This window comes from Meles meles, chromosome 16, assembly GCF_922984935.1.
Source record: "Meles meles chromosome 16, mMelMel3.1 paternal haplotype, whole genome shotgun sequence".
Classification (NCBI taxonomy): Eukaryota; Metazoa; Chordata; class Mammalia; order Carnivora; family Mustelidae; genus Meles; species Meles meles.
The window spans coordinates 66,541,831-66,567,461 of record NC_060081.1 but is presented as its reverse complement, the minus strand read 5'-3'; the positions used below and the strand labels follow the sequence as shown (position 1 = coordinate 66,567,461).

Sequence of the window (25,631 nt, the reverse complement as noted above, 5' to 3'; positions counted from 1 at the left end):
ATGTCAAGTATTCTTAGAGACTGATTTAAAAAAAGGCCCAAATTCGCTCCACCCTGAGGGAGAAGAGTGAAGGCTTTCGATGGGGGTGGGGACGAGGGGAATGCCCTAGCCTAGACCCCAAGGGCGCAGGTGCGGAGTCGAGCGGTGGCTCGGACCGTGCGTTGGGGTGCAGGTTCCTTGAACCCAAATTGGGGGCTCCGTGCACTACGTGGAGTGGGCTCAGGGTCTTGGGACCCCAGGAAAGACTTCCTGGAGGAGGGTGGTTAGGTTTAGGGGTGCGAATGGTCATTCGAGATAGTTCTTCGTTGATGAACCCAGCATCTCTGAGCGCCCCCGCGCCGGGCCCGGGACATGGACGTGAGCCCGCCCTCTGGGCCTCCCCAGACAGGGAGTTAGACCTTGGCCGGATCCTACAAAACAGTGATAATATAAACTGTATTATTAAGGGAGCTGTGAGGGCCTGGAGATGGTCTGAAAGGCGGCCCGAATGAACAGAGATATGAATGATATTCATTAAGTAGAGTAATATTCATTAAGGCAGGGCTGGAGAATGAACTGCTCTGCCCCAAAGCCAAAGCCACATAGAGGTTGCTCTGCCATCATGGTCAAAATGAAAAGCCACAGGCCGGTAAGCCACAAACAGGCCACCCTTCGCTCCAGGGGAGCGCCCCTTGCTGGCCCTTGAGAAGAGTGTGGACTGCACGGCCACTTCCTCGCTGGTTCAAACCAAGCGCAGAGAGACAACCAGCAGTTTGGGTTTACATTTATGTTTGTTTTGACCTTTAATAGGTACAGAGTAGTAGTGGTTTTAGGAGCTTGAATCACACAACTCTTTTTGCCTTTATAAAACTACTGTCACTGCAAAGTTAAAAAGTGGAGAAGAGGATGAGGATTCTCTTCATGGGCATGTTGCATTTTGGTGCAAAATTAGTAAGATGGAAGTGGTGTATTCCCATTAGAGAGGGCGTAGGCTGTGCCACTTGAGGGTTTGGACAGGTTTGGAGTTCTTCTGCCTGATGTACTGTCAGGGTTTGCTAGAAAACCAAACGAGGACGTGCTCAGAGCACTTCTCCCGCTGCTGAAGCCTGCAGGAGAACAACAGGTTTAAAAATCAGCAGCCACAAAAAAAAAAAAAAAAAAAAAATCAGCAGCCACCAAGTTCAGTTCCCAGCTGTGCCTTGTACCAGCTGGGTGACCTTGGGCAAGTTGCTTAATCTATCAGAATGAATGTTTCTTATCTGTAAAGTGTGGTTAATAATTTCTAAATGCTGGTTTATTGTGAGGATTGTAGATAATGCATGTGGAGATCAGAAAGTGCTCAATAAACATAGATGACGCATGATCCATTCAATATCATAGTTCTCCATTTTTATTTTCTATCCTGGTGAAAATTTTGTGACTTTACAGTCTTAGACCACATGGAAGCATTATGTGTTTCACAACCCATAATAGCAGGTGGTGTACTTTTGACAGTACTGTCGCATTACTGACAATTACACTGTTGCTTTTTGCTTTGGGAAGTTGGGGGAATGGGCCTCTCCATCATGTTCCACATTTGTCAATTAACAGTTGCTGTTATGATGGAAACCAAATCAGAGCGTTTCTTTCAAAGTTCTCAGCACACGTCATAGGGTAACAGTAACTCTTCCTGATACAGCTTGGAATTTCAGTAGGTCAGTGTTAGTGTCATTGGTGTGTTTTCCAGCACCATCCCCTGTTATTTCTGGGGCGCGAAGCTGAGCAAAAAAAAAAAAGGAAGAGAAAGAGTGGGGTTAGGAAGAAAAGGCAGTAAAATCACCAGCACACAATGATGTTAAAGTTCTCTCCTTGTCCACAAGCCAAAAAGCCAGTGAAGTAGCTGATGAACCACAGGTCTGGGGGGGACCAAAAAAAAAAAAAAAAAAGAGGGGCACCTGGGTGGCTCAGTGGGTTAAAGCCTCTGCCTTCGGCTCAGGTCATGATTCCCAGGGTCCTGGATCGAGCCCCACATGGGGCTCTCTGCTCAGCAGGGAGCCTGCTTTCTCCTCTCTCTCTCTCTCTCTCTCTCTCTCTCTCTCTGCCTGCCTCTCTGCCTACTTGTGATCTCTGTCTGTCAAATAAATAAATAAAAAATCTTAAAAAAAAAGAAAGAACCACTTCGCCACGGAAATAAGGCAGTATGATCCATCCTACTCGGTTTTGCGGGCACAGTTACCACAGTTACCACATGAAAGCTTCCAGTCCCTTCCTTGAGTCAAAATCTGGCACAGGTGCATCCCTGGGCCACATGCCTGGCCTCACAGCAGGGGAGGCTGGGAAAGTCAGTTATCTAGCATTTTCAGCCACTGTAAGTAGACGTAATTACTGCCCTTCATCAGGGCTCGCGAGCTAGGAGATTCTCTGGACATAGGAAAGGGTTCAGATGTCAGGCAGGCAAACCTAAAAACAAATGTCCAATACCACCCACAACAAAGAAAGACACCACCAACAGAGAAAAATGAGAGCATGTCGGGGGATAGCCTAGAGGTGACATATAAAATGACATCTCTGTCATTTTACATGTGTTGCCTACCCCACATGTCCCCCTTTCTCCCGTAGCATCAGAGCCTGTGTTTTTAGGGGTGCCCAGCTAATAAACCACATATCCTAGCGTCCGTTGCAGGTAGGAGTGGATGGCTAATGAGCAGAAGCCATTGGTGGGTGCTTCTGGGGAAGCTCCGTAAAGGTGCTATTTTGCTCTTCCCTCCTTGCCTCCATTCTCCTTGCCCAGGACACTGAAGCAGTGACTACAGAGCTCCAGGAACCACTTTGTGGCAATGCAGCAATCCTGATATTGGAAGCCAATTGCTGAAGACGGTACAGCAGAAATACAGAAAGCCTCAGTATCTGAAGACCTGTCCAACTAGCCTTGGACCACCTAACAACATTCTTCCTTTATGTGCTGGAAAGATATATGTAACCTTAGGTAAGTCCTTGTTACTCTGAGTCTCTGTTACTAGCAGCATTAGGTAAGGAAGGTAATTCCTGAGGGATACCAGCTGTCTTCAGTGGTTACACCAGTGCTTGGAACGCTTCTCTTCTAGTAGTCCAAGATGGCCTCATCCTCTGGTGCATAGGAAAATCCCAGGAATGCACTGGAGGCCCCAGAACTACTGGCCACAGTGTCAGGCGTGCAGCCAATGGACTTTGAAACAGCTTCCTGGGTGAACTCGGGGTCAAAGTGTTTCAAGTCAGCAGGTCCTGCCTGTGAATAGAAACCAAGAGTGAGATGGGAACACAGGAGTCCGAGCTGCTCAAGGAACCCACAAGACCTGAGAAGGATGTTAGGTCTCCTTCTGAGGGCCTCGTGGACACCCACCTTTAGCTGTCATTTACACATGTGTTTATGTTAGTCATTTTATTTTGTGGCCCACTAACCACGTATCAATCCAACTGAATGCCTACCAGGCACTGTTCATGACACTGGAAATAGGAGAGAACAAAACAGAATGGGCCCCTGCTTTCATGGAGCCTGTATTATGCAGAGGGTAGGAAGACTGATAATGAACATGTACATAAATAGACAAATAGACAATCTGGGGTGCTGACAGGCCTTGTGAAGAAGATAAAATAAATACAGTAGAGAGTGACTGGCTGTTTTTGCCATCGGGGAAGAAGACCTGGGTGTGAGATCATAAAAATGGTCACACATCTCCATTCGTCATTGAGAGCTGGAGTCCAGCTCTCCATACCTTTAATACAGGTTAGCCATGAGACTTGTTTGCGACAATGGGACGTTACCAGATGGGAAGCAAGCCAAGACTTGAAAAACACACACTGGGAGTTGTTCTCTCCTGCTGCCCTTGGAACCCTAGGCCACCATGTGAACAAGTCTGGTCCAAGTCTGAACAAGTGAAGTGAACAAGTCCAAGTCTACTGGAGTAGGAGGGGCCTCAGAAGGAGAATGCAGTTGCCCCAGATGCTGACCAACTGCCTGGCATTTGGGTGAGGAAGTTCTAGACCACAGGAATGACAGAGCCCAACGGAGACAGGCTGGCCTGGCACCGGCCAAAAAAACTCACCCAACCAACCCACTGAATTGGGATGAAATACAAAATTGTTTGAAGACACCTAGTTTGTGGGGTGGCTTGTGAGACAGGATGAGCTAAATGAACCATCCTCTTTGTGAAGTCACAGCCTCCGGAGAACACAAGGCCACCTGGGTTTTCTGAAATTGAACAGGTGAGCAAGTGGAAGGGTCCACAGATCTGCTTGAGTATGCAAGCCTGAGGCTGTAGAACCAAACGGACCATGGTTTCCAGCTTCTCAAAAAGGCCACAGGGCACAGGGGTCCCAGCTCAGAGACCAGGGTTCCAAGACCAGAGTGTGGATCCTGGCCCTGGCTCTTGATAGCTGTGTGGTCCTAGACAAGACAGATGTTTTCTGTTTTTTACAAATGATACTGATGTTAAAGATACGTATTCAAGGTCTCCCAGTCATAGACAACAGAACCAGGAATCCACCCCCGGTATGTCTCACTTTATAGTCCACTCGCTGCATTCTATTACCGCCCTGTCTAGCATTTTTTACATTATTCTCTCTCCAAAGTGTACATTCAATATTATCGTCAGGGTCTTTTCCACACCCCCCAGATAAAGAAACTTTCCAGGTACCTGGACTGAGAGTATCCTATCTGACAACTGTTGTCAAGACTCTGATGCTCAAAGAGACGTTGTGCACAGGTAATTCATAAAAGGCGAGGTGTAGATAGCAAACATTGGCAGTGTTGAGGTGTGCGAACTACATGGATGCAGGCAGCGTGACACTGCAGGACGCTTGGCAAGCGGCTGAGAAAACCTCCAATGTCTGCTTCAAATGGGGCTCCTTTCATGCACACTGCCACCGCTCATTAATATCAGCACTAATTAGCACTGCTAATTAAACACTAACCACCTTCACTATAAAAGAAATTAAAACAGGATAAGATGTCGTGTTTTACTTAACAAATTTGCAAAGCTAAAAACAGTAACAATTGCACGCGTTGCAGAAAGGAAGATGAGAATTCTCCAGCAGACCCTGCTGGCAGGAAGTGGATTTAACTCCCCATCGCTGAGTTAAGGGAATCAAGAGCCTACAGGGTGTCTGGCTGGCTTAGTCAGGAGAGCAAGCGACTCTTGACCTCAGGGTCTTGAGTTCAAGCCCCATATTGGGTGATTACTTAAAATTGGGAGATTACTTAAAATTCAAAAAAGAAGAAGAACGAAAGAACTTAAACAGGTTCACATTCTCTGACCTGGTAATTCCCTACCTGGAATCCATCTTAAGGAAATAACTGGAACCCTGGGCAAAGATACACACTTAAAAGTGTTCATCAGTACTTTTATGATAAAGAAAGAATGATAATAACCTAAAGTTCACCATTAGGAGCATGGTTGAATACATTATCTCAACAACAGAGGATTGAAATATTATGTAGATTTAAAATGATACTTCTAGGGTGCCTGGGTGGCTCTGTGGGTTAAGCCTCTGCCTTCGGCTCAGGTCATGATCTCAGGGTCCTGGGATCGAGCCCTGCATCAGGCTAAATGAATAAAATCTTTTTAAAAATAAATAAAATGATACTTATAAAGTTTTATATGATTTGGGGAAATAATGACATTGGTTTCTAGCAAAAAAAAAGACAGGTAAGGGGAGAAGATATCTATATGTATTAGGTATGATCTATGTAAAAACACATAGAAAAAGACAGGAGGGGGGGCACTGGGGTGGTTCAGTGGGTTAAAGCCTCTGCCTTCAGCTCTGGTCGTGAACCCGGGGTCCTGGGATCGAGCCCTGCGAAGGGCTCTCTGCTCGGCGGGGAGCCTGCTTCCTCCTCTCTCTGTCTCTGCCTGCCTCTCTGCCTACTTGTCTGTCAAATAAGTAAATAAAATCTTAAAAAAAAAAAAAAGAAAGAAAAAGAAAAAGACAGGAGGGAATATACCAGCAGGAATTTCATTTGGGCAGTGAAATAAGAAGTTTTTCTGCCTTGCTGCTTTAAACTCTGTTTTACACACTTTCTTTTCTTTTTTTAAAAGATTTTATTTATTTGACAGAGAGAGAGAGAGCACAAGTAGGCAAAGCAGCAGGCAGAGGGAGAGGGAGAAACAGGCTCCCCACTGAGCACGGAGCCCGACATAGGACTACATCCCAGGACTCTGGGATCATGACCTGAGCCAAAGGTAGATGTTTAACTGACTGAGTCATCCAGGTGCCCCTACACACTTTCTATAATGAATATATGTCATTTTTATTACCAGAGGGAAAAAAGAATTTTACAGGGCTTGGTTCCATCTGTGTGTGCTATGTAACAGAGAGGGGTTTATTTACTTATTTTTTAAATTTTTTTAAGGATTTTATTTCTTTATTTGACAGAGAGAGAGTAAGAGAAAGCACAAGCAAGGGGAACGGCAGGCAAAGGGAGAGGGAGAAGCAGGCATCCCACTGAGCGAGGAGCACGATGTGGGACTCGATCCCAGAACCCTGCGATCGTGACCTGAGCTGAAGACATATGCCCAACCAACGGAGCCACCCAGGTGCCCCTATTTACTTACTTTTTTAAGACTTTATTTTTAAGTAATCTCTATACCCAACATGAGACTCGAACCTACAACTCAGAGATCAAGAGTCACGTGTTCCACTGACTGAGCCAGCCAGGAACCCCCAGAGAGTGCTTTAAATAGTGTAAAGGGCTCTGCAATGAAGGTTATTGGGGCTGAGTATGAGGGGGGGGAGGCACTGTGGCCCATCACACAGAGCCGGACTGGCAGTCAGGACTTCTGGGGTCTAGACCCCATTTTGCCTCTAACTTACCATGTGGACCCTGGTTACTCCACCTGTAGAGAGTGGCCCAGATCTCTCCCACCAGCCCCAGAAAACCAGAATATGGAACACAGTGACCTCTTACCACATTTGGGTTGAAGGGTGGAGTCAGCCTCTTGTGGTACAAGTCATCCCAGTTTATGGGGCTGAAGAATACATGATTCTTTATCTCAAGCTGTAGGAAGAAGGTACTGATCACAAGTAGCCCTCCCCACAGCACTCCTCCCCACCCCCAACCCCCAACTCCTCATGTCTGGGAGCTCCAACTCTACTGGCAGCTGGCTGTTAAGCTCTAAAACCTTTACTGGGAAAGTAACTTGTAGTTCCAGCTGGTTTCATGGGACAAAGGGCTGTTCTGCAGCCAGGCTTCTTCCCTTCACCATCATCTAGAACCCAAACCCTTCTCCCCTGTAGCATTCATTCATTCCTCAACTATTTACTGAGCACCTACTCTATGCCAGCACCATGGGACACTGTGGTGGTGTGCCAGTGAACAAGACTGCAGAACCTGCCTTTGGGGTTCCCAGGGATCTTCCCACCCCATCCACTTGCCTCAGTGCTTCTTGATTCTTCTAGAATGCAAACCAGAGAAATAGACCACATCTGCTCAATAAGGAAGGTAATGGAAGTAAAGCCCCAAGAAAAACTGCAGTTTCCTGGAGACCAGAACTTAGGACTTAGCCCTGGGCCTCATTCACTACTTCTTTTCTAATCTAAGCCAATGTCAACATCGAGTTCCTCCTATCCCAGCAGGACCCTCTCTATCTCTGTTTGGCAAGGAATGATTCTCCAGCTCCCTACATCACAAATGTTCCCCACCCCATGCCGCATGTGGTTGTTAAAGAGCCAGATCCAAAAGATCTTAAGTACCCAAGAAATGGATGAACAGTGGTGCCTGTAAATTAGGGAACTGGGTAACTAAAGGGTCTTTTTCTTAATATCCTTTGAGTTTTGATCTATGGGAATGTGTCCCTTATTTGAAAAATCATACATATTTTTAAGATGCAAATTTCCACTTGAAAGAAGGGGCCTAGTCTTCATGAGAATCCCCTTCTTTAAGCTGGCCAGGGATGGGTGGAAAAATGCCCTAAATGTTTGTTACACTTCATGATATCCGGTATGTGGAGGTTTGGGTATCAACACTTGGCACGGCCTAAGGTCTTTGTTTATACTAATTCATATGATCTTTATAGCAGCTGTGACCTAGGTGTTATCACTGCAGATGGGGAAACTGAAACTGACAGAGAGAAGTTATGCAATTTGCTCAAGGTTCTGCAACTAGGAAGGACAAGGAAGGTGGAGGAGGGATCTGAACCCAGGTAATCTGCCCGTGTATCACAACCACTGTGCTAGAAAAGAAAGCAAACTTCCAGGGAGAAAAGCACTATGGTCTTTCTTTTATAAATTCAAATTATCTTTTGTTGACTAGAGAATATAAGATTATTTTTCAAGTTCTACTTTAATTAAAAAAAAATCCTGAATTCATTATAGAAATCAAGAGTGAATTATTCATCTCTGTATCCTGAATGCCCAGCCTGGCACTGGCAAAAAAGCAAGTCCAGTCCTCTCGCGGCATAGAAACCAGAGGAATATCTTCAAACTGAAATTGGGTCTTGCCAGAGCCCTGTTCAAAATCCGCTAAAGTGGACCACTCTTCTTGTTCTTACCACAGGACTTTTGCACATGCTGTGTGCAGGAAAAGGTGTTGTCACCTCCTCCGAGTAGACCTACTTCACCCTGCCAGTGTAAATTCACTCCCTCCCATTATTGTCTATCTAGGCTCATTGTTCATTTATTTCTTGGTGCTTGTCACACTCTCTAGTCATTATATACCATAATGTTTGTTTGTTGTCTGCCTCCCCCAATCAACGTAACAAGGGCATAGACCCAGCCCACTGAATCGCTAGAACCTAGCTCAATGCCTGGCACATAGTAGATGCTCAGTAAACATTGGATGAATTCAAGAACTGGACTAAAGGAAGTAATGAAGCAGCAGTGGCAGCTGTGAATTTCCAAATGAAGGAGTTTGTAATGCCTGGTTTCGGAGGGGAGCTGGATGCCCATCACTGTGCTTCTGAGCTGCATCTGCAGGAAGCTGAAGACCCCCGTCAGGGACTAGTGCTCTGCTGACAATTCACCTACAAAGTCTGATTTGGAGCCCAGCCGCTGCCTCTGGTCCTTGTGGAGAAGGCCTTGCAGGAGGTCGCAGGCAGCCACAGTCTGGCCCCCAGGGATCTGCAGCGGTTGGTGCAGAATGTTCTCATACATCTGGGACATGTCTTGGCTGTAGAATGGTGGCTGATATAAGAGAGAGAGAGAAGCTGGAGGCTCATCCATGCTAAAGTGGGGAAAGGTCTCAGGGAGACTTGGCTCAAAGCCAGATAATGGAAGGATTCAGCCAGACTGCGTCTTGTGCAATGGTTCACGCCACAGACCTCACTTCTGGCACAGGGGAGAGGGCCGCTGGGAAGGCTGAGAGGGGACCGCCCAGGAGCATCCCCTATCCCAGCTCTCTTAACCCAGCTTGGGCACCAAATCTGCGCTTTGCAAAGTGAACACTTTTGCCCTCATCATTCCAGCCTAGCCTCACAGCCGTCTTTGAGGATGGGTAGTAATTTGTTGGATGAGACAAGGCTCAAGAGATTGTAACACATGGCCAGGAAGAGAGCCAGGCCCCGCTCCATGCCCAGAGCCCACTCTTTCCTGAGACTCCTCATCCCGCCTCCTGCTTCCGCTTCTTCTTCGTGACTCCGCGGAGCCCATCTCTCATATCCACCACGTTCTGCTAGAGAAGCCAGCCCAGAGCAGTGTCTGCCGGGGTAAGTCTACACAAGTCTCCCCTTGAGCAGGCAGCCTAGGACCGGGCCCGGGGCTGATTCCGCAGACTACTGGCACTGCCACCTTTCTGGGCCTCAGTTTCCCTCCCAGTAAGTAAGAACAACTCCATTTCCTCCAGTGGCAGCCTCCCAAGGCTGTTTCTCAGTGCCAAAGGGGTCATGTATGAGATGGTGTGTTATAAAGTGCTAACTAACCTTATTAAAGAAACATCCATAATCCTGACATCATCCCTTTGAGCTTGGAGTAGAGAGGTGGCTCATTCAGTTCCTTGAGGAGCGGGAGGAGGCCACACAAGGGAGAGACCCGCCCCCAACTCTTCCTGGAGCCACATGTCCCTTGCAGATGCTCACACCCCACTCACCAGGCCTTGTAGCATCTCGTAGAGAACAGCCCCCAAGCACCACCAGTCCACTGCCCGATCATAAGGCTCTTTACGAAGCACTTCAGGAGCCAAGTACTGTTGAGGAGAAAATACATTTATCTGAAAGACACTCGGCCTCAGTCTCCCCATTTGTAAACAGGGCACTTAGAAGAAAAGATCACCAGGGGTTGATCCTGCTGTGATACGCACGTGCGTATGTTCAATCATCATCCATCTGCCAAAGGCTTACTCTGTGCCTGACCCTTTGCCAACATGCAAAGGTAGACTTACAGGGTTGTATAAGTGGTGTATCATACGAAAGTACCAGCCAAAAGGATATACGGAGATGTAAGCCTGCAGTGATTAACTCACCAAGCCATAACCCTAGTACAGGGTTATATCTGGCAACTTGATTAATGTTTAATAGAGTAACTCTTTCTAATTAATGGGCCCAAGGGGGTGCCTTTATCTAATTTGCACAAAAGCATCCTGTCAGTGTCCTGGGAACTGGAAAACCCTGTGAGTACTCACAGTGCACTGGGGAGACTAATGCTGAAGTGTAAGTAAATGCGGCACATACTTGTACTGGAAACCTCGGTAACAGAGATGCACCGGAATCAGGAAAGAGGAGGGGACACCTGAGTTCCTAGAGACAGATGAATGCATGCCCCAGAGCTGTGCCTTCCAACAAGAAGTCTACCTGAGGCAGATCTATGCTTTCTGCCAAACCCAAGGGCGTGCTGACCCCTTGGTCTGGCATCTCTGCCATTGAGTCCCAGCAATCGACAAGAGCCATTTGGAGAGACTGTGTGAATGTGGGAGGGACAGGAAGTTACCCCCTCCCAAAACCTTGATTTCCTCCTCTGTAAAACGGGGTTGCAGGATCCCTCCCTGGGGGCTGTTTTAAGGCTACGTACTCATCTGGGCATAACAGGATATGTGTGCAGGCCTTGAACAATGGGAGCAACCATGGGTACTCTTGTCTGTGCTTCCCAGCATCACAGCAGTAGCTGACGTATGGAAGACGTGAAGTGTTAGAGCCCCATGTCTCCTGCACAATCTAGGATGTTCTGTGCCCTGCTCCTCACCTCGGGCAATGTCCAAGGAAGGGATGGCTGGGCTGTCAGGCTTTGGGACACCAGCTCTGTCCACTGGACACCCTGCCATATACGCAAACACAGACAATGGCTCCTGCTCAGAGAGAGCCATGTCCTGTCCATTAGCTGCTCTAAAACCAAATGGAGGAGGCCCAGTTGAGATCTGAGACCCAGATTTTCTAGCATACCGAGAACAACAGAGCAGATAAAGTCCTGTCCCATGCCAGATCAGGAGGCACTTCCCAGTCCTACAACCTCTGCCTCCCAGCCCCCACCCAGATATCGGTCAACTGGGAACCCCTTTGGGTCCAAGGTCCAAGGGTCAACACTGTTGGGAGTCCAGGGAAAGGTTTTCAGCTGCAAGGCTCCAGGGAAGCCTTGGCAGGACACACAGACATGTATGGATTACTGCTGAGACGCACAGATTTTAGCCCCCCAGGCTCTTGGCAGCTGGAGTGGACCAGCGTTTTATATTTGCCAGCCCTGATCTTAACTTGTCAGGCCAAGGCCTCCTGATGCACGTGGACTTCACCCTGTAGGGCAGGCTGTCCAATATGGCAGCCACTTGTTGCACGGCTACAAGAAAAATCTATCTCAACAATTTTATATTGATTGTATGCTGAAATGACAATATTTTGTATATACTGGGTTAATTAAAATACACTATGAAAATGAATTCTGCCTGTTTCTTTTTCCTTTTTAAATGTGACTGCTGGGAAACTTTACTTGGAGTATAGAGTCTGCATGGCTATTTCTCTTCTTCTAAGATGGCATTGTTGTAGAACTTCCCCAGCAGCCCCCAGAGCTGGTGCCCCCATTAGACAGATGAGGACATCAAGGCAGAGGACAAGCCAGCTCAGGGCAAGGGCTTGGGTGACAGGACTGGGCCTCCCCCAGCCCGGTGGAACCTGTTGGCTCTAAGCAGAGTTGAAGCTCAACCACTCATGGCCTGACCTGTGACCTCTCCTACAAGGTTTGGCTTACCTCGGGGGTGCCACAAAACGTGGACGTGGTCTCCTCAGGCTCTACCCCTTCCTTGCAGAGGCCAAAATCTGTCAGCACCACATGTCCCTGCAGAGGAGGGCGAGCAGGGGCTGGAAGGTGGTCTAAGCTAAAGAGATGGTCAGGCCTAACCCCAAAGCCCAGATGCTCTACCCCAGGGCAGCAGCTGGGGAGTCTCATGCCTCTGGCACAGGCTATAGGCTCCACTTAGAGACCCATAGCTTCTAGATTGGATGCCAGGAGCGGTACAAGGGGAAGGGTGGGGTGTATCATTCCACTGTCTGCCCGCCCCCTCCCCCCCCCCCCAGCTTATCACAGACTTAGACGCATGCCCTACAACATGGAAGCTCCATGAATATCCTCACTGGAGGGGACTGGCGGTGGCCCTTGACAGAGAGCTGGTGTTTCAGAAAGCAACCGTATCGTGTGGCAGCTGGGCAGCCGGGTGGCTGGTGGAGGTCACGGAGTGAGTGGATACAGTGGGGCTCTGCTCAGATCTTCCCTTTAGGAGCTGTCATGCCCATACCCCACTTCTGGGACATTCCTCTCACCCAAACTTATGTTCTTCTCAAGGGGCAGTCCACACCCAGTGACCGGTCAATGAGAGGGCACAAAAGCCCAGACTCCTTGCCTCGGTTTGGAAAGGTTCTAAAGAGTCGCCCCAGCCTAGGCCCTCCCCACCCCTGTTAGATCAGCCAAAGCAACCTCATTTGCAACCACAATGCAGGTGGGCTTGCTCCTCTGCCCAGTTCTGCCTCCTCACCCCCTTAAAACTGGATCTCTTAAGAGCATTCCCCAATAACCATCTGCACTCAACACTCCATCTGTTTCCAGGGGACCCAGTCTAAGACAAGGAGAAACTACAAAGTCCAAGAGCCTCCACTTGCCCCCCGCAAACCTCACACACACACACACACACACACGCGCACACACACACATACATGTGCACACATACTTGAATGCATCCCTACCCGTATGCATGAGGCACGGTGCTTGCATACATGCTCATAAGCACACACATATAGACACACACACACACACCGACCTGGCAGTCCAAGAGAATGTTCTCTGGTTTCAGATCCCTGCAGAAAACAAGAGAAAAGAGCACTGTGATGTCTCCCTTAGTGAGGACAGCAGGCGACCCAGGGTCCTGGCAGGCAGACTATTCCTGGAGGCTCACAGAGATGTGGAGGGAGAGCCCAAGGGGAATGGGCATTTGATGCCAGAAAGGAAGCTCCTACTCTATTCCCACTGCTGAGCCGTCCTCCTTGGACAAAGGGCCAAGTTCACCAGGACCTAGGGGTCCACACAACCCCTGGCATTTGTGGCAGAAGGACCAGAGCTGGCTCGGAGCCCCAGGTGGGACTCACCTGTAAATGACATTGAGGGAGTGCAGGTAGCCAATGGCACTGGCCACCTCGGCGGCGTAGAACCGGGCCCGGGGCTCCAGGAACCGGCGTTCCCGCTGCAGGTGGAAGAAGAGCTGGAAGGGGAGGAGGTGTGTGAGAGAGGGTCTCTGGGTGGGGCCTCCAGCTCCTAGAGAGCAGGTTGGGGGCAGCTGGGCGAGTCACCTGCTCTCTGAGCTGCAATGTACTCAGATGGATAGGGGCATGCTTGGGGCGCCTGGGGGTCTCCGTCGGTTAAGCATCTGACTCTTGATCTCAGCTCAGGCCTTGATCTCAGAGTTGTGAGTTCAAGCCCCACACTGGGCTTTATGCTGGCATGGAGCCTAATTAAAAAGTGGGGGGCATGCTGGCCCCCGCCCTACAGAGCAGTCATGGGTGTCCAAAGTGTCAGCAGGAGAGATTAATTCACATGGACTGAGCAGCTACCAGATTCCAGGGTCAAAGCCAGACCCTTTCACATCTCTTCCCTCATTTAATTCTCCTGACTACCTTTAGGGTATCAAATATGAAGCCAGTTTCACCTAAGAGAAAACTGGGAGGGGTCAGGTGACTTGCCCAAGGCCAGATAGCGCATCACTGGCAGAGCTGCCTTGGGACCCCGGGTCATTCAATGATGCATCTTTCCTTGCCCCAGGCAGTAAGCTGTCAAACTGAGCCCAGCCTAGGTGTATCCGGGGGCCAATTGCTTTGGTCTATTTTGCTGGCCTGGGAAAGGCCTTACCTCTACCAGGGGACTTAGGGATCCAGAACAAAACCACCTCTTGGTATCGGGCCAAAAGTCACGAGGTCATACAGGTTCAATCTGGGATCACCTGCCCAGACAGACAGTCCAGGATGGAGCCCAGCTGATCCCTGCTGTGCTTCTGGGTCACCAGGTGGCCTTGGGTCTCTGTTCACGACAGGGACCCATCACCACCACCCCCGCCCCTGCAGTGGCCTGCGGTGTAAAAAAGAGGGCATTGGAAATCTTGACCACAGAACTCCACTAACACTGACCTTGCCCAGGTGTGCTGAATGAGTCTGGGCCGCCTTGTGTGGGGGCAGTCACGAAATGGGGGGCTGGGAGCCAAACAGACTTGCATTCAAATCCTGGCTCTGTCAGGGACAGGCTGGGCAGCCATGAGCAAGGGAGTTACCTCTTGAGCCTCAATTTTTCAGCTATAAAATGGGTCTGTTGTGAGGATGAGGCGGTATCATTCCAGAATCTGGTACCCGTAGCAGGCGTTTAAGAGCCCGGCCCAGGGAATCCTCCCTAGGCGTCCACCCACCTCTCCCCCGTTGACATAGTCCAGCACGAAGTAGAGCTTCTCAGGCGTTTGGAAGGAGTAGCGCAGGCCCACAAGGAAGGGGTGCCGGACGTTCTTCAGCAGCACACTGCGCTCCGCCATGATGTGGTTCTGCTGTGGGGTCGTAGTTGGGGGCGCATGTCACCACCCACCCAGCCCCCTGTGCCCTGACACAGCCCACGTGGCCTCACTCATTCATGGGGTTGCCCTGCCCAGGACCTTCTCATGCCCCTGCTCAAATACGCACTGTGGCTCCTCAGTGCCCTCAGAGCCAGGCTCCCTGCCTAGTAGCCAGGATTCTGAGTGGTCAGCCTCATCCCCAGCCTGATGGGTGCAGCTCCAGCCCCTGGGTCGGAAACCTCTGACCCTCTCTCCAGGGGCGATAAGGAAAGCACCCATGATTACCGCATAAAAGGAGTCCCACTCGTGCTTTTGTTCATGCTGTTTTTCCCGCCTGGACGCCGCACATTCGAGGCCCGCTGCCAGGCCACCTCCTCCCTAAAGACCTCTGCTGTCTGCCCTCAGGATGTCCTTGTTAACATTAATTTCCCCGCCTCAGTCCTCTGATTGATAGTCCTCTCTCCCGGTCCGCTCTGTCCCCCTCAGAGGCATGGAATTAAAGAGACTCAAGTCAGCCGAAAAAGCTAGAACTGTGGGTTGGCTGTGGCTTGAGGGGTTCCAACACCGCACATACAGGGAGGCTGGCAGCTAGACAAGGCAGAGGGCTCATCGGCCATGGAGCTCTGAGTTTCCCAGGGGAGGGCAGAGGGCTGGGACGGGGTCCTCCCGAAAGCCCTCTGGTTGGCTGGGTCCTCTGAGAAGGGTCACCACCCTCAGCACCACCCGGCCCTCTGTCTGCTATGATCACGGCTGCACCCAGACCCGTGGGTCCTTCAGCACTGGGATCCATCTCAGGAAAACATCTTGGGCTGGGGTTGAGAAGCAGGAGAGGAAATGCTTGAGCACGAGCTCTGGTACCTCTTTCTTCTTTAAGATGGACTTTTTCTGCAGCACCTTCACTGCGTAGAACATCCCATCAGACTTGTGCTTGGCCAGCAGGACCTGAGCAGAAGCACAAACGTAAGGCCCCACGAGGGAGGACTCCTCTGAGCTTCGGATTTCTCCATCAGCCACTTGCTCTGGCCCCGCGTCCGTGATTCTACAGGTTGTGAGCTCCCGCTTTGTGCATGCAAGCGACAGGCAGAGGGTGGAGGAGGTCGGGGAAGGGAAGACCCAGGTCTCCCAACCTCCCTGTGTCACTCACCTTCCCATAGCTCCCTTTGCCAATGACTTTCAGGAAGTCAAAGTCGGTGGGCCGGGCGCTGGTGGGAGGGGGGGGGGGAGAGGGAGAAGAACACAGGTCCGAATTTGTGAACTTGGGAAACCTGGCTCCTGATATGAAATCCAGGCTTCTCTTTGACTTGGAAGCTGGGGAACAGAGGGAGCCTTCCAAGAGTCAAGCCTCCTGGTCACTGAAGCATGCCATGTTCTCCCAGCCAAGAGGGCTTGGAGGACTGACCCATGCCCCTGGGGACCCACAGTCAAGCAACCAACAGACAAGCTTCGGAGAAAACTGACAAAACTGCAAAGAAGACAAGAACTCTGCCTGCACCCCAAACCTGAGAAGGGCTGAAGGGTGAGGAATTGCTAACAATGCAGACTTTGAGGTGCATTTCAGGCATGTGCCTCAGCGTGGGCAAAGGCTGGGGAATTAGTGGGAGATAAAGCTGGGGGGTGTGCAGAATCCCAAGTAGCAGAGGGTCCTGACGGTAGACCAGAGAACTTGGATCTGATTCCCAAAGAGAGGGGAGCCCAGGGGAAAGTTGCTTGAAAGACCAGAACTCACTTTGGGTTGGCTGAAGGTCCCAGGTTGATGTTCCCATTGGCCCTTGAAGGCTGGTAGACATTGACAGAAAAGTTAGTAAGATCAGCAGTGACTGTGTGTCAGCCCCCTGCTTTCCCCTGGCCTAGGCCTTGCTCCCTTCTCTACTAGCCTGCCTGCTTCCTCCTTCCTTCTTTCCACCGGTCTAACCAACCCACCCAACCATCCACCATCTCATTTGCTTCTCCTAACACCCCATTTTCTTGAAGCTCTTGCCCAACTCTGTGCCCTGTTTACCCTGCAAATGGCCCACTTCCCTGAGCTCACGGTGACCCCTGTTGGCCTCCCAGTCCTACTCTAGGTGGGCCCACCAGGCTTGCCTGAGCTTCCCCTGGATTTCCCCTAGAGGAGGAAGTGAGCCCCCTAGTGGTGTATAGGGGAACCAAGACTAACTCACCTGAGGACTGGGTGTCCCAGGCCCGCTAGAGTCCATACTATAGCAGCGATCAGGTGGGCTCTGGGGACACAAGAGGGACCAGGCATGAGAGAGCTGTGGCGGGGAAGGAGAGTCACCTGTCTAAGGCTTTAGGCACTGCTGTACCCTCCACCCCTCCCCAACCCCATGCACCTGCCACAGTCTGAGCACGTCCTACCCAAGAACAGTGACCCCTGCAAGGGACAAGAACTGATGTACCCTGGACGCAGCCTCTAACCAAACATATCAAGAGAGAGGCAGGGAGAATGCCCAGGGGTATCTCTCCCAGGAGTAATCTTTTCAAGGATTGGGGACAGCCAGTGTGGCAAGATAGCTGTGAGCCAGGGCAGTCAGCCCCGGAAGTCTAGGATGGCCAGGGCTGGAAGGCTGGGCTCCCCAGGCTCCCAGACAGGCACACTGCAACCCTGAATTCCTGGGGACAGCCCTGAGCCGGGATCTGTGTTGTGTTGACTATTATCTCCCTGCCACATGGACTTCTACTTAATGCCCCTGGAATGGCAAGTGGCCTGGGGGCCTGGGCTAGAGCCGTGAAGAGATGACCCAAGCCTGGCTAGTGTTTGTTTGAAGAGTGTGACCAGCTGGTCTCTGCAGCTAGGAGCACAGTGTCTTTCCTGCTCCCACGCTGCAGGCTGAAGGAGGCTGGTGTGTCCAGTCTCTGGCTCAGGATGCTCATGGCACGTGCCTGCTTGGAAGGCCAAGGGTAAGAACTGAGATCCCACCTTAGAACCCAGGTGCTCACGGAGGGTGCAGGTACTGTACATCCCAGGACCACAGCCTTGACCCACTGGGCGGCCTGGACAATGTCCAGCCTCTCTGGGTAAAAAACCACCCATCTTTACAAGGGAAGATCCTGGAGCAACCACTCCTGTGGCCTTGAGCGCTGACAAAGTCACCCCAGGGGAAAGGAGGGAATCCCCTAGCCCAGGCTGTTCCAAAAGACCCAGGCCCGTGGGATCCTGAGAGAACGAGCTTTAGATCTGCCTGATAGGGAGTGTAGCCTGGCTTCGGCCAGGCGCCCTGGGGTCCGTGCTCCCCGAGGGCCCATAATGCTGCCACACCCACTCCTGGGTTGATCCCATAGGCCCCTTTGCGGGGCCCAGGCCTCTCTAGCCCCACGTACCTGTGCAGCCTGAGGAGAGGCCACTGGAAGAACCGGCAGTTGGAGCCGGAGGACAGGCCGTGGACAAGAGAGCCTCTCTCTGTTCTCCCAACAAGGGCCGAAGTGTCTGTGCCTGGCGCCGGCCCGGCCCCAGCACCCAGCTCAGAACTCCCCGCAGCAGCAGCAGCAGCAGCAGCAGCAAGGGGGCTGTTGATGTCACGTGGGATCCAGCAGCCCTTAGGATGGGACCAGGGACCTCGGTTCCCTCAGGGACATCGCCTCCCCCTGGGGGGCGGGTGGAAGGGGGTGGGCAACAGCTGCAGGAACGCCCTGCTGACGCCTGAGGCTTGTTCGAATGTGTGCAAGTGTATGGCTCAGGCTGTGTGTGTGTGTGTCTGTGTGTGTAGGGGGCTTGTCTGTAAGAAGACGTGCTCCCTGGGGCCTACCCAGGCCGGGCTTGACAGATTCCATAAGGTTCTAGAGATCTCATCCATGGCAGCTGAGAGCACTTTGCCTTCCAAGAATCTGTAGATGTTTTAGGCACAGGTGTCTGCCCCAGTCCAGCCAGCCTTGCTCTTTGCCTGCTGAGCACTTGGCCCTTTGGGCCTTTCCTTGCTGGCTGCTCCAGGGCCCTGGCCCACTGTCTCCAGGAAAGGACAGGTTGGCTTACAGCTCTCCACTGTTTAAGTGGCATGTGGTGCAATAATTAGGTACTCTCGGTGTGCCCTCCTCTCTGCAGGCGCTCATGAGGGGTGTTCTGGGGAATGAAAGAGTTCAAGGGACCTGACATAGCCCCTGCCTTTCTGGAGCTTTCTGTGTGGCTACCATATGCCACACTTAGACCTCTGCAATTCACCACAGTGGAGGGATCCACGGGGCCAGGCCTAAGAATGTTGGCCGGGGAGGGACATGAACCCAGCGGCCTTGGGGGTTCTCACTGGGCTCTGAAAAGCTGGGGACCAGTGGGGGGTTGTCCCAGCAAAGCAAACCCAAGTGAACAATATCAGAGCCTTCCATCTTTCAACAAACTAGAAATGTTGAACCAATACACTGATGGGCAGGATGTCATGTTGACAAAACACATACCCACCACATTTCTTTTCAAGAGCAAGACCGTGATGGGACTTTATTCAGCAGCCCAGTGTAGAACAGGAGAGTAATCGTGAAAGTAATCCTAGCTGAAATGGCCCGCTCAGAGCACCTGCTGGCTGTGACGCTCCCTCTCTTGACCTGACATCCCTCTCCAAGTTCGGTTCCACTTCAGTATCCCCCCTTTCAGTTAAACTCCTCCAAAGAGTTGTCTGGCCTCAGTTCCACTCTTTCTCCTTTTGTCTTTTGAACCCATTCCAAAGAAGCTATAACCCCAGCCCTCCACCACGACCCTGGGCCCGTGACTCCCACGTTCCAGAGCCAGTGATGGGCTCCTCGGCCCCAGCTCGCCCAGCTTCTCTGGAGGACTGGGCACACCCGGTCTTCCCACTTGGCTCCCGGAGCTCCTGGTTTTCTTTCCATCTGAACCTGCTGCTCTTTCTCCATCCCTTCTGCCGGATCTGCCTCCTCCTTTGCCACTAAACAGTGACCTGTCCCAGGGTTCCGTCCTCAGACCTCTAGCTACCCTTGTTCCCAAACTCTCTCCTGCACTAAGTCTGTTTTTTGTTTTTTTAAGAGTTTATTTATTTATTTGACAGACAGAGATCACAAGTAGGCAGAGAGGCAGGCAGAGAGAGAGGAGGAAGCAGGCTCCCTGCTGAGCAGAAAGCCTGATGTGGGGCTCGATCCCAGGACCCTGAGATCATGACCTGAGCCGAAGGCAGAGGCCTTAACCCACTGAGCCACCGAGGTGCCCCCTAAGTCTGGGTTTATATATCTCACTGCGCTCTTGGCCGTTCACTAGTTGGGTGCCTGGAAGCACCTCACCCGTAACACGTCCAAGAGTCCTGACTCCCATTCCTTCCCCTCCGCTCCCGCCAGCTCCTCTCTGTCTTCTATCTCCCACCTGCTCAAAGAATCAAGCCAGCAACTTGGAATTCGTTCTAGAGACACAGAACCTTCCCCCATGAAATCATTCCACCATGAAATCCCAGGAGACTCCACCTTCACATAGAACCCAGGGAGCACTGCTACCCACCAGTACCCAGGTCCCTGCCTGAGCCACTGTCATCGCTTGCGTGGATCGTCGCAACCGCCTCCCTGCTGTCTCCTGATTTTTAGCTTGATCCTCTGCAGTGTTTCTCCACCCAAAGCCGGAGCACCCCTTTTAAACCGGAAGTCAGACCCCATGACCTGGCTGCTCAGAAACACCAGTCACTTCCCATCACACCTTGGATTAAAATCCAAAGTCTGCCATGGTCTGTGAGATTCCGTGTGACCTGGCCCCTGTCACCGTCTCCGCTTTGGTTCCCACGCTCTCTACACTCCAGCCTCTCTGACTTGCTTGCTGTCACTCAAACACAGCAAGTGCCTTCTGGCCTCCTGTCCCTGGCCCTTCCTTTCCCCTCTGCCTAGAATGCTCTTCCCCCAGACTCCTGCATGGCTGGCTTCCGGGAACATCACAGAGATCTCTGCTCAAATGTCACCTCTGAGAGAGGACTTTTCTCTTTATGTGTGACTGATTTTCCTCATTTGTCTGAGACCGAGGGTTTCCAGGGATGTGAGACTCTTGGGGCTAAAGCTTGAGCAGTTCTGGGCACAGCAGGGTGGTTGGTCACTATACAGCACGCTCCCGCCCGCTCCCTGTCCACTTTCTCTGCTTAGCAAGTTCCACTCTGACATCTCATCATCAACTCTTTCTGTCTTGCACTAGAACATCGGTTCCATGAGGGCAAAGACTTTTCTTGTTCACTGTTGAGTCCCTAGCACCTAGATAAGGATCTGGTATATGATCGGAGCTCAGTACTTATTTGAGTGATGAAACAGGAATGAGTTGATAAGATCAAGGAGTACATCTATAAAATGGAAAATTGCCCAACTGAAAAACGATAGATTTGTAAATCAGAATGGGATTATATGCGTGATACAACGTCAAGCAGGAAAAGGACATTTCAAAATGGTAGGTGTGCCAGGGAGATCATCTTTATAAGAAAATAGAGACACGCATGCATGTATACATTTGTGCGTAGGCACCAAGAAAGGCTGGACGCTTACAACCCAAGGTGACAGAGGGTTAAGTTAATTTTTATCTTCATACCTTGGTGTAAAATGTCTCGAGGGGATGGCTGTTCACTTAATACTTCGGTACTAGGGCCTGGGGAGAACTCTGACACATGCATTGCCCACCACCACGCTCCCATCACCTTGACTGGAACTCCCACACTGGAGCAGCTCACAGCTCCTGTACCTTCTTTCTTACCTGCACCACTGTCTTCTGATTTTCTGGCCAAAGACTGGGCATCAGTACGTCGTCGTGACTATTCAGACCTACAGGGATGCCCTTGAACTCGCAGGGTGTGATCCCTCCTAACTGCTGGAGCTTAGACGCATACGCCTCTGGCCCACCATGGCACCAACCTGCTCACACCTCCTGAGGGCTGCTGGCTGCAGTGGGGGTGAGGGGTCACTCTGTTCCCTCTCTTTGGAGCACTGCCCTGACCATTCTGGTCTTCTCGGCTATCCTGTTGCCTCTGTCCTCATTTGCCATCCCAGAAGCCTTGCCAGACCACCTCCTGCCCCCCCGGTCGCCTAAACTCTTATCCCCTCCTCTGTGTCCACGGCTGCTGTAACACCTGTCTTCACACTACTGTGATTTATTCATTTATTTGCCTGCCTGGCCAGTGCATACCAATGACATACCAATGACAGTGCCACCAAGGGCCAGCTTGGTCTTATTTTGTTCCCATAGCGCCAGGGGTTAAAAACCACCAGGATCTCTGTTTGAAGGAGGAGGAAACTGAGGCACAGAGAGGGGAAGTGACTTGACCAAGACACCAAGCTAGATAACGCCCTGACTGGGATTTGAACCCAGGGAGTCTGACTCGAAGCCCGTGACCTGGAATTGCAGGAAGAAGTTAGGACTGTAGAACAGGAAGGAATGAATTGAGCGGGGTGGGAGGGAGGGTGTGGCTGCGTTAGTTAGGAGGAGAGGAGGTTAGGGGACGGGGGAGGCAGAGAGGTAGTTGAGAGGGAAGGACGGAAAGGAGGGGAGGGAAAGAAGTTAGGAAGGGGATTAGGAAGGAAGGAGGGAAGGGACAGGAGTTAGGAAGGGGATTAGGAAGGAAGGGAGGAAGGCAGGAATAGTTAGGAAGGAAAATGGTAGGAAGGGAATTAGGAAAGAGGGTGCTAGGAAGGAAAGGGAGGACACTGGCAGCCAGAAACGAAGCCAGCCAGGTAACCCATTTGGCAGTTTGGCAGCCCGACAGACTGGCAGGCAGGGGTCCTGCTCACGCCTGAGCCTCTCACCTGAAAATGCTGGGTCTCCGTCAGGTCCTGGGGAGCAGCCTGGGGTGCAGCTCTGCCCTCCTGTCTCTCTGCATGGTCCCGCTGACCTGAAACCCAGCCCCTACGTGCTGGACAACCTTCTCGGTCAGGAGCGACCTGTCACCCACTCACTTGGCTCGGGTGCCAGCTAGGAGCAGGCTGCAGGGCCTTCTGGTTACTAATTAACCTTGGACCTGAATCGAAGACGGCTTCTAGACAGACCCGGCCCTGGGGACCCTCTGAACTTTAAAGAGCTACTGCACAATTCAAGTTGTGTGACCTTGGACTGGCGACACCAGCTCCCCGAGCCTCGTGAGGACTGCTGAGATTGGCGTGTGTCCTGACTCTCACAGGAAGGGTCTCTGAGGTGCCTTTCAACCCTGTCACGTTTCCATTCTCTGAAATGCCTCTGGCCCCACCTCCCAGGTCCAGCCCAAATGCTGACCTTGCATGGCCTTCCCTGATTCCAACAGCTGAATCACATCCCCTTTCCCTTAGTGCCTGGAGGACTGGCCGTTGCAAGGGCTGGTCTTACACGGCTCTCCCCTGAGCGGGACCACAGCCTCTGACATGACCCCTTCCCCGACACCTCTGGGAATGGAAAGGTCATTCTGTCCTGAGCCAGCCTTGTTGCCGGACACTGCCGAGCCAGAGCCTGCCGCCTAGGGCTCACCTGCTGGGGTGCCGCTTGGGGAACTGTCCCCGGAAGAGAACCACGGTTGAGCTGAGTCCCATGCTCTGCTCTGCCCTTCAGTGACCTGGGGCTCAGGAACCAGGGCTCAGCACTCCCTAGCTTGCACCGAAGGAAGGGTAGCTCCTGGACGGTCTGAAGCTGCCCAGACTGAGGGTTCCAACTCAGGGCAGGGGCCAGGACTGGCCTGCTACCCAGGGTCTGGCTATCATGCTGCCTCCTCACTGCCTTTTCATTAGGATCTCAGCAACTTCTTACTCTTTCTAGCGTGCCCCCAGAGAAGCCGGGCATGCCCTACTCCCCACCTCCACCAACACACACAGGGGCAAATACTTGACCTCTGCCCGGAGAGGGGCCGCAGCTGGCCCAAGTGCACAGAGCAGACTGGGGCCAAGTCCTGGGTCCTGGCCCTTTCCAGAGCCATCCTGCGTCAGCTCAATCGAGCTCCTCCTTCCCTGCCTTCCCAGAGCCAGTTTCCAGACTCCCCCCACAATGGGGTTGCATAAACTATATTGAAAAAGTCCAGCATACAGAAGAATGTGGAATAAAAAGTGAAAGCTTCTCCTCAAACCCATCTTCATTCTCATTTCATTTCCAGAAGTAACCGCTGTGAACTAAACGGGGACCACCCTTCCAGACCTTTGTCTGCAACCTAATCTCCGGACCTCAAATGGTTTTTCCAGAAAAAAAACGGGCCACACCACACATACGGTTCAGGAACTCACTTTCTCTCACACTCTTTCCTTCCCTGTCAACACAGAGTCAACTTTTTTTTTTTTTTTTAAACATCTGCATCACATTGTGTAATGTGGGATTAATTTCCCTATGGCTGTTCCCTCGGAACTGTTTCTTTGTTGGACATCTAGGCTGCTACCAATTTCACAAGAATTCTAACGAGGCTTTGGAGAAACCCATGGTGCTAATAGCTTGTGGCCTGGCGCTCCTGTTTCTGTCTGATAAACTCCTGTACGGGGGAGGGCTGGGTTGATTCTGACTATCTACCAAATTACTGTAGACAGTGGGACCAAATGACATGGCTATCAGCGGTGCTTAAACTGGCCCTTCCCCTCCACAAGGCCACAGAAACCAGTGAGGCCTCGAGCGCAGAAGCGCATCTCCTCCCCGTCCTCCCCGCCTCCCCACTCCCCTGCTACCCTTCCTGTCCCTTCCTCCCCCTCCTCTCCCCGCTGGCTGACTGGACTCAGTGGTCTGGGTGCGAAGACCAAAGACATGTTCTCAGGGAAGAGTAGGAGAGCCAGAGCCTCAACCAACGTGCACCCACCTCCGTGAATAAGTCCTCCACCGCGACATTCAGCCCATTTTCCGTGCTTTGTCGGGTGCCCCGCCCACACTCCCAGGGCTTCCCCCACCGGCACACATCCTCCTCCTCTCAGGCCTGCAGGTTCAGCCACAGGCAGAGGGAATAAGGGGCATAGGATCTGTAAGGACCCTACACCCACACACGCTGGAAGCAGGACCTTTGAGCCAATGGAGTTCACACATAGGCCAGAGAAGGGCCCCCAGGTTTCTTTCAGAAAAAAAAAAAATTTTTTTTTACCAATGTATGAATGTACAAGAATTTAAAAAACCAAACAGGGGGGGCGCCTGGGTGGCTCAGTGGGTTAAAGCCTCTGCCTTCAGCTCAGGTCGTGATCCCAGGGTCCTGCTGGGATCGAGCCCTTCATCAGGCTTTCTGCTCCGCGGCGAGCCTGCTTCCCCCTCTCTCTCTGCCTGCCTCTCTGCCTACTTGTGATCTCTGTCTATCAAATAAATAAATAAAATCTTTAAAAAAATTTTTAAAAAATCAAATAGGACTATGAGATAGATAATGAAAAAGATTGTGTTTTTTCTTTTCCCATTTCTCGACTTTTTAAAAGCTGCTTCCTTCGGTATTTATTTCCATGTGTCTAAATCGCATGACCATCCTGTTATTCCTTCCTCTTTTGGTTTTGAGCATTATCAAGTGGGTTCCTTTCTACTGTTGGGCTTCAGATCTCATCCATCCAAATACACACTCTGCTTTTCCTAAAGTTAATACTTCCTCCTTTAATGGCTTGAGACATTGAACACACACACACACACACACACACACACACACACAACAACTCTCTCTTCAACTCTGACAGAGCAGGACATAGTCTCTTCATACAATGATATGATAGTTTTGGTTCATTTGTTTGTTTTGTTTTTCAACCTCTCACATTCTTCTCTTCTCACTTGGACAGTTGTTCAGTTGCCAACCCGGCCCCTCCCTTCCCATCCCTCTGCAAGTTCCCTTCGTCTCTCTCCTTGTTGGAGGTTCTG

General features: G+C 51.3%; 1 protein-coding gene across 5 annotated transcripts; it reads right to left on the bottom strand.

Moving 5' to 3' along the window:
* Positions 1-1,346: 1,346 nt before the first annotated feature.
* On the bottom strand, positions 1,347-22,789 carry SGK2 (serum/glucocorticoid regulated kinase 2). 5 transcript variants are annotated; one of them, XM_045980842.1, is made up of 15 exons: positions 22,619-22,788; positions 18,245-18,508; positions 17,086-17,145; positions 16,653-16,702; positions 16,071-16,128; positions 15,785-15,868; positions 14,789-14,920; positions 13,485-13,597; positions 13,160-13,196; positions 12,097-12,183; positions 10,016-10,111; positions 8,959-9,114; positions 6,902-6,991; positions 3,015-3,223; positions 1,347-1,736 (listed from the first exon to the last, which is right to left on the bottom strand). In XM_045980842.1, exons 3-14 carry the CDS (start codon positions 17,119-17,121, stop codon positions 3,059-3,061), a joined length of 1,104 nt encoding a protein of 367 aa, XP_045836798.1. In that variant the 5' UTR covers positions 17,122-17,145; positions 18,245-18,508; positions 22,619-22,788; the 3' UTR covers positions 1,347-1,736; positions 3,015-3,058. The 5 variants fall into 5 exon arrangements, with proteins under 5 accessions (XP_045836798.1, XP_045836800.1, XP_045836801.1 ...); XM_045980844.1 differs by having other exon boundaries at positions 18,245-18,459; XM_045980845.1 differs by having other exon boundaries at positions 18,245-18,430.
* Positions 22,790-25,631: the final 2,842 nt, after the last annotated feature.

Coding starts and splice junctions, on each gene's coding strand:
- SGK2 (XM_045980842.1), bottom strand. CDS start 17,121: ATGGACTCTAGCGGGCCTGGGACACCCAGTCCTCAG. Junction 16,703..17,085: donor CTGGGACACCCAGTCCTCAG/GTGAGTTAGTCT, acceptor AATGTCTACCAG/CCTTCAAGGGCCAATGGGAA. Junction 13,197..13,484: donor TCCCTCAATGTCATTTACAG/GTGAGTCCCACC, acceptor TGTTTTCTGCAG/GGATCTGAAACCAGAGAACA.